The sequence below is a fragment of the Xenopus laevis genome, chromosome 1S (assembly GCF_017654675.1).
Source record: "Xenopus laevis strain J_2021 chromosome 1S, Xenopus_laevis_v10.1, whole genome shotgun sequence".
Classification (NCBI taxonomy): Eukaryota; Metazoa; Chordata; class Amphibia; order Anura; family Pipidae; genus Xenopus; species Xenopus laevis.
Genome location: NC_054372.1, coordinates 172,467,948 through 172,483,028, shown reverse-complemented (window position 1 = coordinate 172,483,028; position 15,081 = coordinate 172,467,948). Strand labels below are relative to the sequence as shown.

Below are 15,081 nucleotides of genomic sequence, written 5' to 3'. Positions count from 1 at the left end.
TTCTCAACACGAGTGCAATAAATGAAAACACTGCAAACATTTGGTAATATCTACCATAAAAAATTTATTTTAACCCCCAAAATCTCACCTGACTTGTTTTCTAGGAGTAAAGTTTGGCCACAGATAGTAACCCATAGGTACCAACCAGCTCTTTGCATACAAACAGGTGATCAGTCTATTCTGATATAGGTGAATGGACCTATAGCAAAGTTTGCACCTTTTATTTACATTTAGGCATGCACCGAATCCAGGATTCGGTTCGGTATTCGGCCTTTTTCAGCAGGAATCCTTCTGCCCGGCCGAAACGAATCCAAATCCTAATTTGTATATGCAAATTAGGGGCGGGGAGGGAAGTTGCGTGACTTTTTGTCACAAAACAAGGAAGTTAAAAAACGTTTTCCCCTTCCCACCCCTAATTTGCATATGCAAATGAGGGTTTGGTATTCAGACGAATCTTTCGCGAAGGAATCAAGGGTTTGGCCGAATCCAAAATAGTGGATTTGGTGCATACCCCTTATGAGATCATATAGGACTTCTCTCCAAATCTCAGATTTTCAGGCAGGGCCCCCCGTTTCTCCTCTGGGACCACACGGGGTAACGCAGTGCTCATGTGTAGTGCTGTTCCTGCCCATATAAATAGGAATATGTGGGTGGTTGGTGCTGTGTGAGTGTTATTGTGCACAAGTGTTCAGCTCGGATCACAACAATTCTTTGAGTCCGTGTGATGAGTCCAGTGTGAGCATCTGTTTGGCTGTGTGTCTGGATGGATTGCAGCCTCTCGGCATGTGCTGGCTCAGGGTGTGTCATGTTGTGCAGCTGCCAAAAGAAGCTCAGCTGTTGCAGCACATTGCTCCGTGGGAGCCCCACCGGCCCCGCTCAGGCAAACTGCTCTTTCTTGTTTTCCTTCAAAGAGCTGGGGCTTTCCTTTAGCAGCTGGACTATGAAATGCACCCACTCTGCTCTCTCTGGCCATCAATAATGCAATAACATGTCCTCATTTGAGCGGCACACTGGGCAAACTGAGGCAAAGCCACTTCATTGTTTGTGGAGTGGGAGGTGGCTTGAAGCCCTCCCACTGCTTGTCATTTGCAGCATTGGCTGTTAGAGAATGCTGGGAGTTCTTCTTCATGACTACATCTAAATGAACTATGCTATTTTACAGTTACATACTTTTTTTTTTTTCTTGCAATTCATTTACACTAGAGATTTTCAGCACCAGTGTCTCAGCCCATCCCTTTTCTGTTGTTCCATAAATAATTAAGTGAACAGAGCAAGACGAAATACTGAAGATATAAATGCAGAATAGGCAGCATAGTGCCCACCCCCGTTATCCAGAAAGCTCCGAATGACAGAAAGGCCGTCTCCCATAGACTCCATTTCATCCAAATAATCCAAAAAAATGATTTCCCTTTTCTCTGTAATAATAAAACCGTACCTTATACTTGATCCCAACTAAGATATAATTAATCCTTATTGGAAGCAAAATCAGCCTATTGGGTTTATTTAATGTTTACCTGATTTTCTAGTAGACGTTAGGTATGAAGATCCAAATAATGGAAAGATCTGTTATCCAGAATACCCCCGGCTCCAAGCCTTCTGGATACAGGTCCTATACCTGTACTACAACTCCCATTTGTAAGTGTTAGCAATTCTGTGCCCCCCCCACACCTTTCCATCAAGTTCTGTGCTAATTCTGCAGAAGAGTTAAGAGTTCTACAAATGGTACAATGGAGTAGTAGAAATGCACTCCTTAATAATATTTAAAAATTGCAAGACTATGAAATTCTCCTAAAAATCTGTTTTGGCAAAAACTTTGTTATTCTGAGAAATCTGCAAAGGGCTGTTTTGCAAAATTACCACAAGTCACAACCAAGGCTGAACTCCCAGGCTAAATTCAGCATAGGGGTTGGGTTCTCTAGTTACAGTCAGTTTTACTTTTATAGTGAAAATATTGTAATGACATTTAAATATGTTTGATCGACACGCATAAATACATCATATTTGGCATAAAAAGCAAGAGCCATCATGGGGCAGGGCTATGACATGGCGATCAACGATTGGCTGATCTCCATGTCAATAAAGGGAGCTTCTGCCTGGTTTCCTTGTTTGGAGACAGGGCAGACTGTCTTGACCCAAGCAACCCTTCTGAAAACCAGGCTGTCCAGGTCAAATCCTGAAGTTGGTAACCCTATTCTATGTGTTTAGTGATATGAATGGCATATTGCCTGTTACCTTTAAATAAAGACTTCGGATTTCTTTGTGAAGTGAGCGCCTACACTTGAGCTTTTGGCGTATGCAAGACTGCACTACTGTACAAGAGTACAAATGTGCCAATGAATTTAGCCCGGGAGTTCAGCCTGCTTCGTTGTGACTTGTGGTTATTTTGCAAAACAAAACTTTACAGATGTCTCAGAATACCAATGTTTTTTGCTAAAACTAATCTTTAGGAGAATTTCCCAGTCTTGCAATTTTTAAGAATCGGTAATAAGAAGCACATTTCTGTTAGTTAAATGCTGTATTTCCATAATCCCCCCCCCACACACACACACAATTATGGTGAAGCCATTTGAAGCAGCAGAGTAGAAGTGTAATGAGAAATAAACAAGGCAGTGAGTAGAAGTGTAATGTAAATCCTATACCAGTGGTTTGTGGAGAAAAGTGGTGAATAATCTATCAGAGAGGAGTTTCCCATTAGCCTCTGCCTGAAAATTATTGACCCATTTCAAGCTGACAGATTGAGCGAGTGCTGCCTGTTTCACCCGTGTCCTCAGATTCATCCTTTTCAAGACTAATTCTCTATTCTGCCGGCGATGAGCTGAGAGCGCTGGGTGGGACTCATGTGCATCTTTCCTCCTCTCTTATCGCTCTGACCGTCCTGCAGGACCATGGATCAGGCGTTGATCGCAAAAGTGCTGGAGAAGGTGACGCAGTGCAGCAGGTCTAAGGCTAAGGCTGGTAACGGCCAGTCTTTTACTAATGCATATGTAAACTGTTGTGCTGTATTCTGGCATACAAGGGGTTAAGTAAGGCTGTGTTGGGCAAGGTTTGCTGTAGAGCCATGGGACGGGTGTATGAGTGAAGCAAATTGCTAATGATGATGTGTTCCAGTACTGTGCAGTGTTTGTGGATTATGTCCTGCCTTTCTTTGAGATTTGGACCAGTTATTCAAACCTTTTCTGTTTTCAGACTGATTTATTCGCAGATTTAGGGGAGCGGCCAGTTGAGTATCCTGCTGATATGTTAAGCGTGTGTGCTTTTGTGGTTACATAGATGGCCGGGGTAGAACCAAGTGAAAGAGAGAGCTTGTTGTACTTCATTCTTCCTTACGTTGATGGAATGAAGGTTCTGTGGCTCGGCAGGGCACTCCATGGTGCCATGTGCATAACATAAGGGTATATATTATGTAGTAAAAAAAAAGCAGATACAAGCACAAATCTGTCTATTTAATGTAGAAAACTCACCAAAGTAAAGCAGTGGCCCAGGTGCTCCTGCCCCAGGCCCTCAGCTCAGGGGCCGGTCAATCCGTATAGAAGCTTAAAAGGTATAGGGCGCTCTGAGACTCACATGCAGATCAGACCGAAGGTATCAGTTAAAAAGTACAAAAAAATCTTTATTTAGACAATCCTATTAAGCTTTTCGCGTTTCATGTGCATCTAACGCTTAATCATAAGCTTATGACTAAGTGTCAGATGGACCCGAAACGCGTATAGCTCAACATGATTGTCTAAATAACGATTTTTTCTACTTTTTAACGGATACCTTCGGTTATATATTATGTAGCTCACACAACATAAAGACTCCATCACAGTGAACGCAAATGCACAACATCTTTAGTTTATGTATATTTCTTGCTGTCCTTTCCATTAAAACGCCATGAAAGCAGTGTAGGGTGCTATTTACACATGTGCGGAAAGGGGCCACTTGTCATTGCAGTCTGTTCAGTGGAAAATGCAGCTGAAAAATGTTTCTGTCTTGGGCGAGTGTTTCAAATAAACATTGTAATGCTGTAGTGAGCAGGGTGTAAAGATGTGGGATCTTGGGTGTTGTGTTGCAGATGGTTGGATAGTGTCAGCTCTAGTACACATATAGCTACAAGGCTGATCATATGTTTGGTGTGACGTCCCTTACTGTAATGCATCTCACAGCAGTGGAGTAATGGGCCACAACATGGAGTAATTATCTATTATTCCCATTGGTAAAGTAAGGGGCAAATGCACTTATATCACATATCTTCTTTTTTTTGTGAAACTCTTCATCTTTCCTCTGTCTTCCTTTGTTGGGGAGTCAAATATAGAGAGGAACCAAGTCCATAATTTTTGGCTTTAATCACATACTGAACCTTCCACAAAAGAATCAATCAGCATATTCAAATATGAAAAATTGCATCTTTGAACAGCAAATTGTCACATTCAGTTGGCCGGAGCTTTAAAGTCACATGAAATTGACAGTTTTGAATTCACTTAAAAAAAAAATCTATTTATTAGTATTGTTGACGATTTCAGTCAGCAAAAATGTTCATACTCCTAATGAATTTAAATTGTAATGGAAAAAAAAACTAAAGCCCAGTGCATAGTTGTTTCACTTTTGTCCAGCTAAACTATTATAAACTTGTTGTTTTAATTTTTTTATTTATTTATTTTTTTTAACTTTAGGTTTAAGGACTGTTTTCTAGTTTCTAGTTATAGATTTAGACCCAAACAGTTTCCTCATTCATGTTTTCAGTTACCAGGCCCGGGCCTAGGGCGGCAGGATTTTAGGGGGGCTGCATGCTGCCCAACCACATTGGTTCAAAAACACTGGGGATGCGCAGAAGATACAATAATTTTGTAAATTTCCCATGCCCAATCCACATTGTTCAGGTCCCGATTATGAAAATTTCCATGAATAAAGGGGGGGGGGTCACAGGTGACGAATGGCAGTGGGCCTAGGTGTGCCCGCTATGTAAATGCAGCCCTGGCAGTTACAGGCTTGGATGGCCAATAGGATTGCGTATCAGCTTCCTAGCCTGTAGTCCTTTGGGTTGTTCCCAAAAGCAGACACCATATTCATATAGCATTGAAATTGCTGTATAGTATATTGAAAATAGAGGAGCCAGTGGTATCATAAACCGAGGAGCCGGGGGGTACCATAAACCAAGGAGTCGGAGTTGAAGGATTTATTTACCAACTCCACAGCCCTACAGGAGATTTTTTTATTGGTGTCCGATTTGGCCAAGTAAATGACTGGCCAAACTTAATCCAAACACTCAATTGCAACTAGAGAACACTGGGCAACTGGAAGGTGACTGTTTCTTTTAATTTATGAAGCATTTTTTTTTATACATTAGGTTTGAGATTCAGTTCAGTATACATTCAGTGAATATTTAGTGGGTGCTTATAAGCATCTGTGGGCCCATGCCTAAGGTGCGTGCTTTAGTGAGGAGCCTATATGGTAGAAAAAACTAATGGATATGCTAGCTAACTAATGGATACTTGCCTAAATCCAGCGGCAGAGCTGAAGGGGAGGCACTTGTGGTTTTGGGGATCAGTGCATGCTCATGACAGATGGGCTAGCTGTGATGTGCCTTTAGTGAACTGCAACCAACAAGTTAATGACAACTGAAATAGAAACCCTAACATATACATTTTCGTGATTTTATTTTGTTGCTCTTCCAGTCCTGCACCTGTGTTTTTTATTTAGTTTTTTTTTTATCCACAGCTGTGAGCCAGCATTGATGCTGGAAGTTGTTAGTTTACGGCTAAAAGCCAGGGAATTTATGCAATACAAGTAACAGGCAAATGGCATTGCTGTAGGTGATGTTCTAATACAGCTTTCACATTATATCAGCAGCTTTCAAAGTTGTAGGTAGGTAGCCATTGTTTGGAGGGTTGGTGGTGTGAACATAGCCGTGCTGAAATACTTTCCTTCCATGATGGCTGCTGTAGTTTCCCCAGCGGACAGTCAGTGTGCATCTGCATGTGGTTTATGGCTCATTTGGATGGCAGCCATTCAGCTCTTCTTCCTGCAGCTCATGCTTACTTCAGCTTCTTATTATAGAAGTGACCTCAGCCATTGCTTTCAGGGTGATGCTGGAATTGTCTCCTGGCCCAGGCCTCTGCTCTTAAGAAAGTGTTAATCACGTCCGGTTAGGTGCAGTAAAAATGTGCACTTGTCTTTATCAGCCGTCGCTTCTGGGGGAATAGAACATCCGTTGTGACCTCTCCCCATATGTTTTGGTTTTCCACGGATTGTGATGTATTTGCCTTCTTCTGCATGGAACACTGAACAGTATACGTAGTTAAGAGGCAAAATTACATAAATATATATGTGTATATATTAGGGATGCACCGAATCCAGGATTCGGCCTTTTTCAGCAGGATTCGGAGATGCCTGGGTGCTGTCCTCAGTGATAAAGATGTGTCGTGCCTAATAAACTTGATTTCCTCTTCATAAGACCTGTTAGTGCGGCTTCTACTTTGCAAATTTATTTATATATATATATATATATATATATATATATATATATATATATATATATATATATATATATATATATATATATATATATATATATATATATATATATATATATATATATATATATATATGTCCCAACAAGGTTTCCAGTTATCCGATCAGTACAAAAGAACGGACAGCACTCTATATGCAAAATGATTATATTCTAGTGTAAAAAGCGTATACATCACCATATATGTGCACAGTTTACAGCTGAGAGTAACTTACTATCACACAGGACCACCATCAAAAATCATGTGGCCTTCACAACCAAGTGGTCACCCCAATATTGACCAGTCCAGCAACTTCTTCGGACTGGGAACCCCAAATGCATTAGGCGCTAGCATCTGCATACAGAATCCAAATGGTGACTTGATTGTAGAGCAGGTCCAATAAGTAAGGCAGTACTACTTAATGCGGCACTTAATCAGTCCAACCTCACAAAATCCCCCACTGTCACCATTGCCTACCCAATCCCCCCTGTCACTAATGGATCTGAACATATCTGCTGATAACCACTTCCAGGCCCTGGATCACTTCAAGGTGCACTTGGGTGTTTTTGAACATCCAAATCTCTCATCCACACACCAAGAAGATGCACCTCAGCGTCTGCCCGATTGCTACTTTGCCCTCATCCTCACTGCTCTGTAGGCGCCGGTCTACCCCTAGTTCTGGCCCTGCTGCATTGTGTATAATGGGTTATTGTGTGAAGAATTAGTTGTCATTATAGCACCAGCCTAAAGGTGCTTAGCAAGACAAGATACATAAGCATTAAGGCTTTTCATCCTACTTATGCCAGTTTGCCTAGCGTTAAGCTTTCTGAGGACAGCACGGTGTCCACTCTGAGCTATAATGCCTTTTAAGAGAGGATCATAGCTTGCAGTTAAGGTTACACAGTAACACAATTGTACAGCTCTGATAGTTAAATATCTCTTTGTAGATTTCTATCAAATTAAAATTAAATAAAATATTGTAAAACTGAGTAGGAATCTGGCAAAAAGACAACTTATGTATTTTTTTTGTATACAACATGTTATATTGATGTCTATAGTGCTGCTCCTCCTAGACAGGACTGCTCCATATGCAGAAAAATATCTGTATAAGTAAATGGGATGTTGATTGTTTTGGCTTTGATAGATGAATATAAATTTATAGAACTCACTGCATTGATTGAAAATTATATTCTGCTAACAGGGACAAGAATCTATCAGTGGCACAGAGGGAATGGCACATGGGAGACTTGTATCTCTAAAGTGCTGACACCTCTAATACTTCTTAATGCCCAAATAAGCTCCTCAGATTTAGATTATGTTTTTGGAAAAGGACCTTTTTAACTCTCTGTCTCACTAACTGTTATTTTGTTGCCCAACTGTGCATCTCCCTAGAATACAGAAGAACCCCCATTTTACGTTTTTTTAGGGAACCAGAAAAAATTATGTAAAATGCAGGAAAATGTAAAATCAGGGAAATGTATTAATGTATTATGTTAAATGCGAGAACTTAAAATCAGGGGATGTAAAATTAAAGTTCCACGGTATATGATTAATATGATAGGTAATAAGACATCTGCTTCAGGCCCATGATAGAGTAAATAGCATACAGTACAGGTATTGGATCCGTTATCCAGAAAGCTCTGAATTACAGAATGGCCGTCTCCCATAGACTCCTTTTTATCCAAATAATCCGATTTTTCTGTGTAACAGTAAATAGTGCCTTGTACTTGATCCAAACTAAGATATAATTAATCCTTATTGGAAGCAAAACCAGCCTATTGGGTTTATTTATTGTTTACATGATTTTCTAGTAGACTTAGGGCTAGTCCACACGAGGAGATTCGGGGAGATTTTGTCGCCTGGCGAGGAATTGCCTCGTCTTTTGAGCGACTTTACTTTGTAGCCTATGGGGAAAAACGCTGAGGCAGTTCGGGGAGATAGTCGCTCAAAAGACAAGGCGATTAGTCGCCAGGCGACAAAATCTCCCAGAATCTCCTGGTGTGGCCTTACCCTTAAGGTATGAAGATCCAAATTACGGAAGGATTCGTTATCTGGAAGACCCTAGGTCCCAAGCATTCTGGATAACCGCCTTCCATACCTTTATGTGATATGTAGTAAACTGTACATTAAAATACTCAGTGCTGAGAAATAGAAGGCAATAGCCAGAGGCTGCAGCCACAATAAGCAACCAATCGTTATTCTTTAGTGGTTACAAACTGAACCTTGTGAGTAGAAGAGAAGCAATTCTGTAAGCCTAGTGTACCGTTAGATATGATTAAATTGCATAATTTGTACTGTTAAGATGATTGCATTTTCTTTTCTGATCGTTTCCTTTTTTTTTTTTTTTTTGTATAGTCTGAATCTGGCTATGGATCTGAGTCCAGTTTACGGCGGCATGGCTCAATGGTGTCCCTTGTGTCTGGTGCAAGCGGTTACTCTGCCACATCCACGTCATCATTTAAGGTCAGTAATGCAAAATGTTTGTGTTGTATAATGATTGCAAGAATATTTTAGCTGTATTTGTGTATTTTACAGACTGAAAATTGTACATTCTTTTCAGTGCAGTAGCTAAGCCAGAGCTTTATGGCCCTTAGATGATGATCTAGATGTTTATTGTTTATTCTGTATGCAGCATCAAGCAATATGGCAGCTGCCACTCGTGAATTGATACACATTTACATTCACTAGATGTCCTATGTATATGAGATACATGCCTTTTCTTTACACTGTATTTAAAGGAAATAAAGACAAAAAAGGCGTATTTTGCATTTCACTTTTCAACATGTCATTTTTCTCTTCTGTTTATCACCGTGTATACAATTGGTTTTGATTTAGACTAGAATTGCCCCCTCACCCCTTTAAAACCGAACACATATGGAATCCACAGCCTGCAAGGCTAATTAGCAATTCATTTAGATGCATGATGCACATACCTATGTCGGCAACATTTCAAAGGGGTTGACCGTTGGGGCTAATGTAATCTATATACTGATAGCGTGCGTTCTTATTTCATGTAGAAAGGACACAGCCTGCGAGAGAAACTTGCAGAAATGGAGACTTTCCGAGACATCCTATGCAGACAGGTTGACACGCTGCAGAAATATTTCGATGTGTGTGCGGATGCAGTCTCCAAAGATGAGCTTGAAAGGGATAAAGGTACTGTATGTTTGCTGGGAAATCCATAAACCCCCATCGTTCGGAATGCCCATATTTAGAAAGCTAAAAGCAATGTTAATTGATTGGTCTCTGAGAGCTCAATGATTCCATCTTACCAATAGATTTAGATGTATTTGCTTTAAAAATAAGATTCTTGTGATCCAGTGCTTTGCTATACAGATGATTTAAGTGGCGACCTTTCGGCTCAGTACAAGTTCTATTTCAGGCAAGCCACCAGAATGACTGGCTCTGGGATAAAATGGGGAACATTGCTGTCAATATTACAGGGTAATTATTGTGAAAATGAAAATTTAATGTAAGCTATATAGAAACAGATGCTGAGTGAGGAATAGTGAAGATGAACTGGATTATTTCAGAAACGGTACAGAACTTTTAATTGATTGTATTTAGAAAGTTTCTTATTTCCGTATGCTGAAGCTTATATTACATTTTCATCTTCGCGATAGTTTCCCTTTAAGTTGTACTGCTCGGATAGAGCTGCTGTATGCATTGCTGTTATATTTTATTATAGATTGCTTTGACAAATATAAATGAGTTGCCACAAGTCCAAAGCCGGCTGCCAGTTGTAAGAGCTTTTCTGAGTATGGGCACTCTACGTGGGTATTATGAATTAATAACACAGAACATCATGACTGGCTAGGATGAAAATTTGCTCTGTGGTTAGCATGCTTTCCTTGTGTTGCTGGGGCCCTGAGTTTATTTCTGATCTGCAAGCAGGCCTGGACTAGGGTTGCCACCCGGCCGGTGGCCGGTATTATAAATTTGTAAATTTGTAATACCCTTCAAAAAGACCCCTCAGCCTGCCCCCAATCCCCAGTAAACTTAGCTTTGCTGACTTTGTCCCCCGTCTGAAAATCTTGGCGCCATAGCCACGCCCCCTTTTGTGTCACGGTCCCGCCTCTTTTGACGTCACTAACCGCCCATTTTTGTTCCCGCCCCCACCAGCCGGTAAAACATTTGGGAAAAGGTGGCAACCCTAGCCCGGACTGGCAATCTGTGGTTTCTGACAAATGCCAGAGGGGCTGCTGTAAGGTCCCATAGAAAGTCAGTATTTAGTGGACTGGTGAGGGCTGATTGGGCCTCTATATGGGCTGATTGGGCCTCTGTGTACCTAAAATGCCAGGGCCTATTTAGATTCTCAGTCTGGACCGGTGTGCAAGTCAGAAACTGAAATACATTGGACCCTCTTTGTGCAAAAATTACCTGCACTAATACAACCCATCATTGGCTGTAGTAACAAAACCGAGTAGTTCCTGGTAGTGTAAGCGTGAGTGAGAGTCTACACAAGCTCTGGCTTTGTGAGCAGCTCTGTTAGTAGGATCAGAGTCCAGTTTATATCTATAGCAGAATAGCATGTCTGTTTGCTTGGGTGCTTCTGTTCTTTTGTTTTCTATACAGTGAATTCTGAGTTGAGTGTCATTTATTCGCCCCTTGTCATTCTGTGGGCTGCAGACCGTGTCTGTACAAAAAGACAGGATCCTTTCTATTGCTGATGTTTAGCCTATAAACCTAGGTATAATAACACTTATCTTTTTGTTCAGTAGTTGAAGACGACGAAGATGATTTTCTACATAACCATCCCAATGGAGATTGCATTCATAAAAGTATTGGGAATAAAGAAAAACGTACGTTCTTCGTTTATTGTGATAACACATTGATTGTTATATGTGTTTCAATACTTGAGATGTCTAATGTGCTTTTTTTTAATGAAGTTCTGTATGTGCAAGAAACATCAACTGTCAGATGTAACTGTTTTTTCATGGAATAGCATCACATAGTATTGTGAGTGGTGTGCGACTTTTTATTACTTAAAGGGGTTGTTCACCTTTGAGATACTTTTTAGTATGACGTAGAGCGTGATATTATGAGACAATTTGCAATTAGGTTTCATTTTTTATTATTTGTGACTTTTGAGTTATTTAGTTTATTCAGCAACTCTTCAATTTACAATTTCAGCCATATGGTTGCTAGAGTCCAAATAAGCCTAGCAACCATGCAATGACAATGATATGAATGAGAGACTGGAAAATGAAAAGGAGAGAGAGACCTGAATAGAAAAATGAGAAATAAAAAGTAGCAATGACCATAAATGTGTAGCCTTACAGAGCATTTGTTTTTTAAATGGGGTCAGTGACCCCTGTTTGAAAGCTGAAAAGACTTAGAAGAAGGCAATTCAAAAACTATAACAAATAAATATTGAAGACTGATTGAAAAGTTGCTTAGAATTGGACATTCTAAAGCATAATTTAAAAGTGATGTATTTTAACATCATTTTCTCTGTCATTCAAGTTATAAGTTTTTAGTGTAATATAATATTTTGGGGCAATGGCACTATGTATCCATAGTGCATATATATTGGTTGGGATTGGCTGGCCATTATACCTGCACCAATAACCATATGATTCTTTTTTTTTTTTTGGTATTGATTATTGGTACGTGCTCTAGAAACTCTAGCGGTCAAATCCCATTGGAGCTTCTATGGGTAACTGCACAGATGCAATGTAGCTGGTTCAGATAGTAGAAAATCATAGCAAATGAAAAGCCGCAGTATATAACAAGGCTTTTCAGTCTAAAGGTGGCCATAGATGCAAAGATCCGCTCGTTTGGCAACATCGCCAAACGAGCGGATCTTTCCCCGATATTCCATTAACAAACATGGCTATATCGGGTGTAATCTTATTGTTCGGCCATATGGCCGAAACGATCCGATTACGATGTGCCCTGGGTTCCAGCGGGATCGCTCGGGTCAAAATCAAACCTGACCGATCGACCAAACGACCGATTTCAGCCGGATGAAAGATGTCGGCACACGCCACACACGATCGGTCCCAGTGCAATCTATCATTGTTCACAGAACCAAACAGGCAGCTACCCTCAGTTTTCCTGGCAATTTCGCTTGAAATGGTCTTTTAGTTGATGCACAAATCGTACATTTACAATTGTTTCGAGATAATCGTGGTCTCACGATAACGAAAAGATCTTTTAAAAATCTTTACAACTATGGCCAGCTTAAGTATGCCTGCTATACTTTGTGTTTTAAATACTTACTGAATAATAAAAGTCAAATTCAGAAGTGGGTGCTAATTTGTAGGCGACTCCCTGTGAAGAAAATTGCTTCCTATTCATCCTTGGCCAATAGCTTTCTGTAAAAAGCCATACAACCAGGAAACTTTCTGTTTCAGCACTGCCATCTTCTTGTTTCCAGAGATCCCTTGCACCACCCCAAGACAATACATAGGATTTTGCAGGCATACTGTAGAATAGACGTGACCTATTGTCTTTTTTCAATGGGAATCCATGTAATACAATATACAGTCATGGTTCTGCTCCAATCACTGGAGCCACAGTGCACAACCCCAGTCTGGGGTTCAATAAGCTCGCTCTCTCTCTCTCTCTCTCTCTCTCTCTCTCTCTCTCTCTCTCTCTCTCTCTCTCTCTCTCTCTCTCTCTCTCTCTCGAAAGAGAGGATATAATCATAAAAATAGAATATCTTGTATAATAATGTATTATCAATCTCATGATGTTTCTTTATCTTGTATTTTAGTATTCCAGCATGTGACTCCAAAGGGCATCAATGGCATTGACTTTAAAGGAGAAGCCATTACATTTAAAGCTACCACCGCGGGGATATTGTCTACTCTGTCGCATTGCATTGATCTCATGGTAAAGAGAGAAGACAGCTGGCAGAAACGACTTGATAAGGTGAGATGTTGGCATTGACTTGTAGTTTTTGAAAGCGGCTTTGGCTTCATAGAATTCACCACAACTTATATACAGTCAATTACAGTCCGTTTGGTTTGCTTTTATGTTTATTTTGAGTGCTACCAAAAGAAAACGTTTCATGTGTTTCACACTACACATAAAACGGGGCATGGTGAAGCTCTTCTATTTACATTTCCAAAATAATCTTCATATAATACACAAAAGCCATGAATATCCTGTAAATTAGATCCTTATAAACGGCTCATAGATGTCATTTACTGACTTGTGTATTATAATAAATAAAGAACCCCTTATTATAAAATATAAGGATATTAGAAGTAACCTTGTAGTTTCATGACCTTTCTTCAGCCTTGTGCTTTTATATGGTCATGGAACTCCTTGGTGACTTAAAAGCCTTATAATTTACAATACGGTGTACTTTATTCACTATATAGCAACTACATACTGTCAGCACTTTACAGAAACTAATCATCAGCTCCTAACTTATTGGAGCTTACAAATCCTTTCAATTCACACAATATATTCATTGACAAGATACAATTTTGCCAGGAGCCAATAAACCTGCCGGCATGTAATGACCCTATATTACTATAGTAAAAAATAATGATCTCCTGCCGGGTACCAATTTCTATATTCTATTTTATTTCGTATCAGCCACGTGGTTTTTTTTTTTTGTTTTTTTTTTTTCTCGACATTTAGACCAACTGTATTTATTTGTAAGTGTAATGATATTCTCTTCTCTGAAAAGAATGCATTGCTCTGAATATATGTAAAGCTGCCATCCAATGTTCCTCACAACCAGCCTTTAACATTATTGCTTTTAGGAAGTTGAGAAGAGAAGGCGAGTAGAGGAAGCCTATAAAAGTGCAATGACTGAACTCAAAAAGAAATCCCATTTCGGTGGACCAGATTATGAGGTATGGGATAAGGCAGATTGTTTTTTGTTTTTTTTTAATGTAGCAGTGGTACCCTCATAGCTCCTTGCTCTTATACTCTCACAGTTACAACTCACAGGATCCCTGGTGTGCAGGGAAGTGAAATAGCTACATATTGCTGTGTATACCTGCCACTATTCCTGTAGGATCAGTTTAAACCATACCCTAGATCCAAGTAATCCAGATAATGTTCTTTCCCATGTAAAAGCTTACACACTCTCAGGTAGGTAGACCTTCTTTTTAGTCTGTAACAGAGTTGTTCTTCCAAATCTGCTGATGGTATATACTGTTATAGTTTTCCATAAATGTATTTTATTGGTACTTTACAGACTTGTAATGGTGAAATATATAGTGAGTGTAGGATCTGGCCTCTAAATACATAAATGCATTCTTCACCATGAATTACCAGTACACACATTTGTTTTCTGCCTTCACGTTGCAACATATATATTTTGTAGTGATATTTCAATCAATCAGTGGAAATTATATATATATATATATATATATAATGCAGGGGTTTTCATAAAGTTGCTCATTCACTGTGACCACACACGGATTTACTTACTCCTGCTATAATGTTCCTGTACACCATAAACACACATATAGGATATATATTGGAATGTTCTATTAATAAGTGACATTGGAAAAAAAAGTCATACAGTAAAATGCTAAGGTTTGTTTACTAGATTAGTAGTGTTTGTCTTATAACTAGTTACCATACTTTTTTCTTTGCCTCTGTGCATGGTCCTGAATAAAAC

General features: G+C 39.7%; 1 protein-coding gene across 6 annotated transcripts in view; it reads left to right on the top strand.

The window, feature by feature from the left end:
* cert1.S (ceramide transporter 1 S homeolog) overlaps positions 1-15,081 on the top strand; it is a 76,483-nt gene that overhangs the window by 49,910 nt on the left and 11,492 nt on the right. For 4 of the 6 annotated variants that reach the window (XM_041580509.1, XM_041580510.1, XM_018244436.2 and 1 more), the window contains exons 4-8: positions 8,844-8,951; positions 9,506-9,644; positions 11,207-11,290; positions 13,210-13,367; positions 14,213-14,305. In XM_041580509.1, the coding sequence (XP_041436443.1) occupies positions 8,844-8,951; positions 9,506-9,644; positions 11,207-11,290; positions 13,210-13,367; positions 14,213-14,305 (582 nt within the window). Of the gene's footprint in view, positions 1-2,835; positions 2,922-8,843; positions 8,952-9,505; positions 9,645-11,206; positions 11,291-13,209; positions 13,368-14,212; positions 14,306-15,081 lie in introns of those variants that run through there. The other 2 variants (XM_041580511.1, XM_018244437.2) reach the window with 2 other exon arrangements.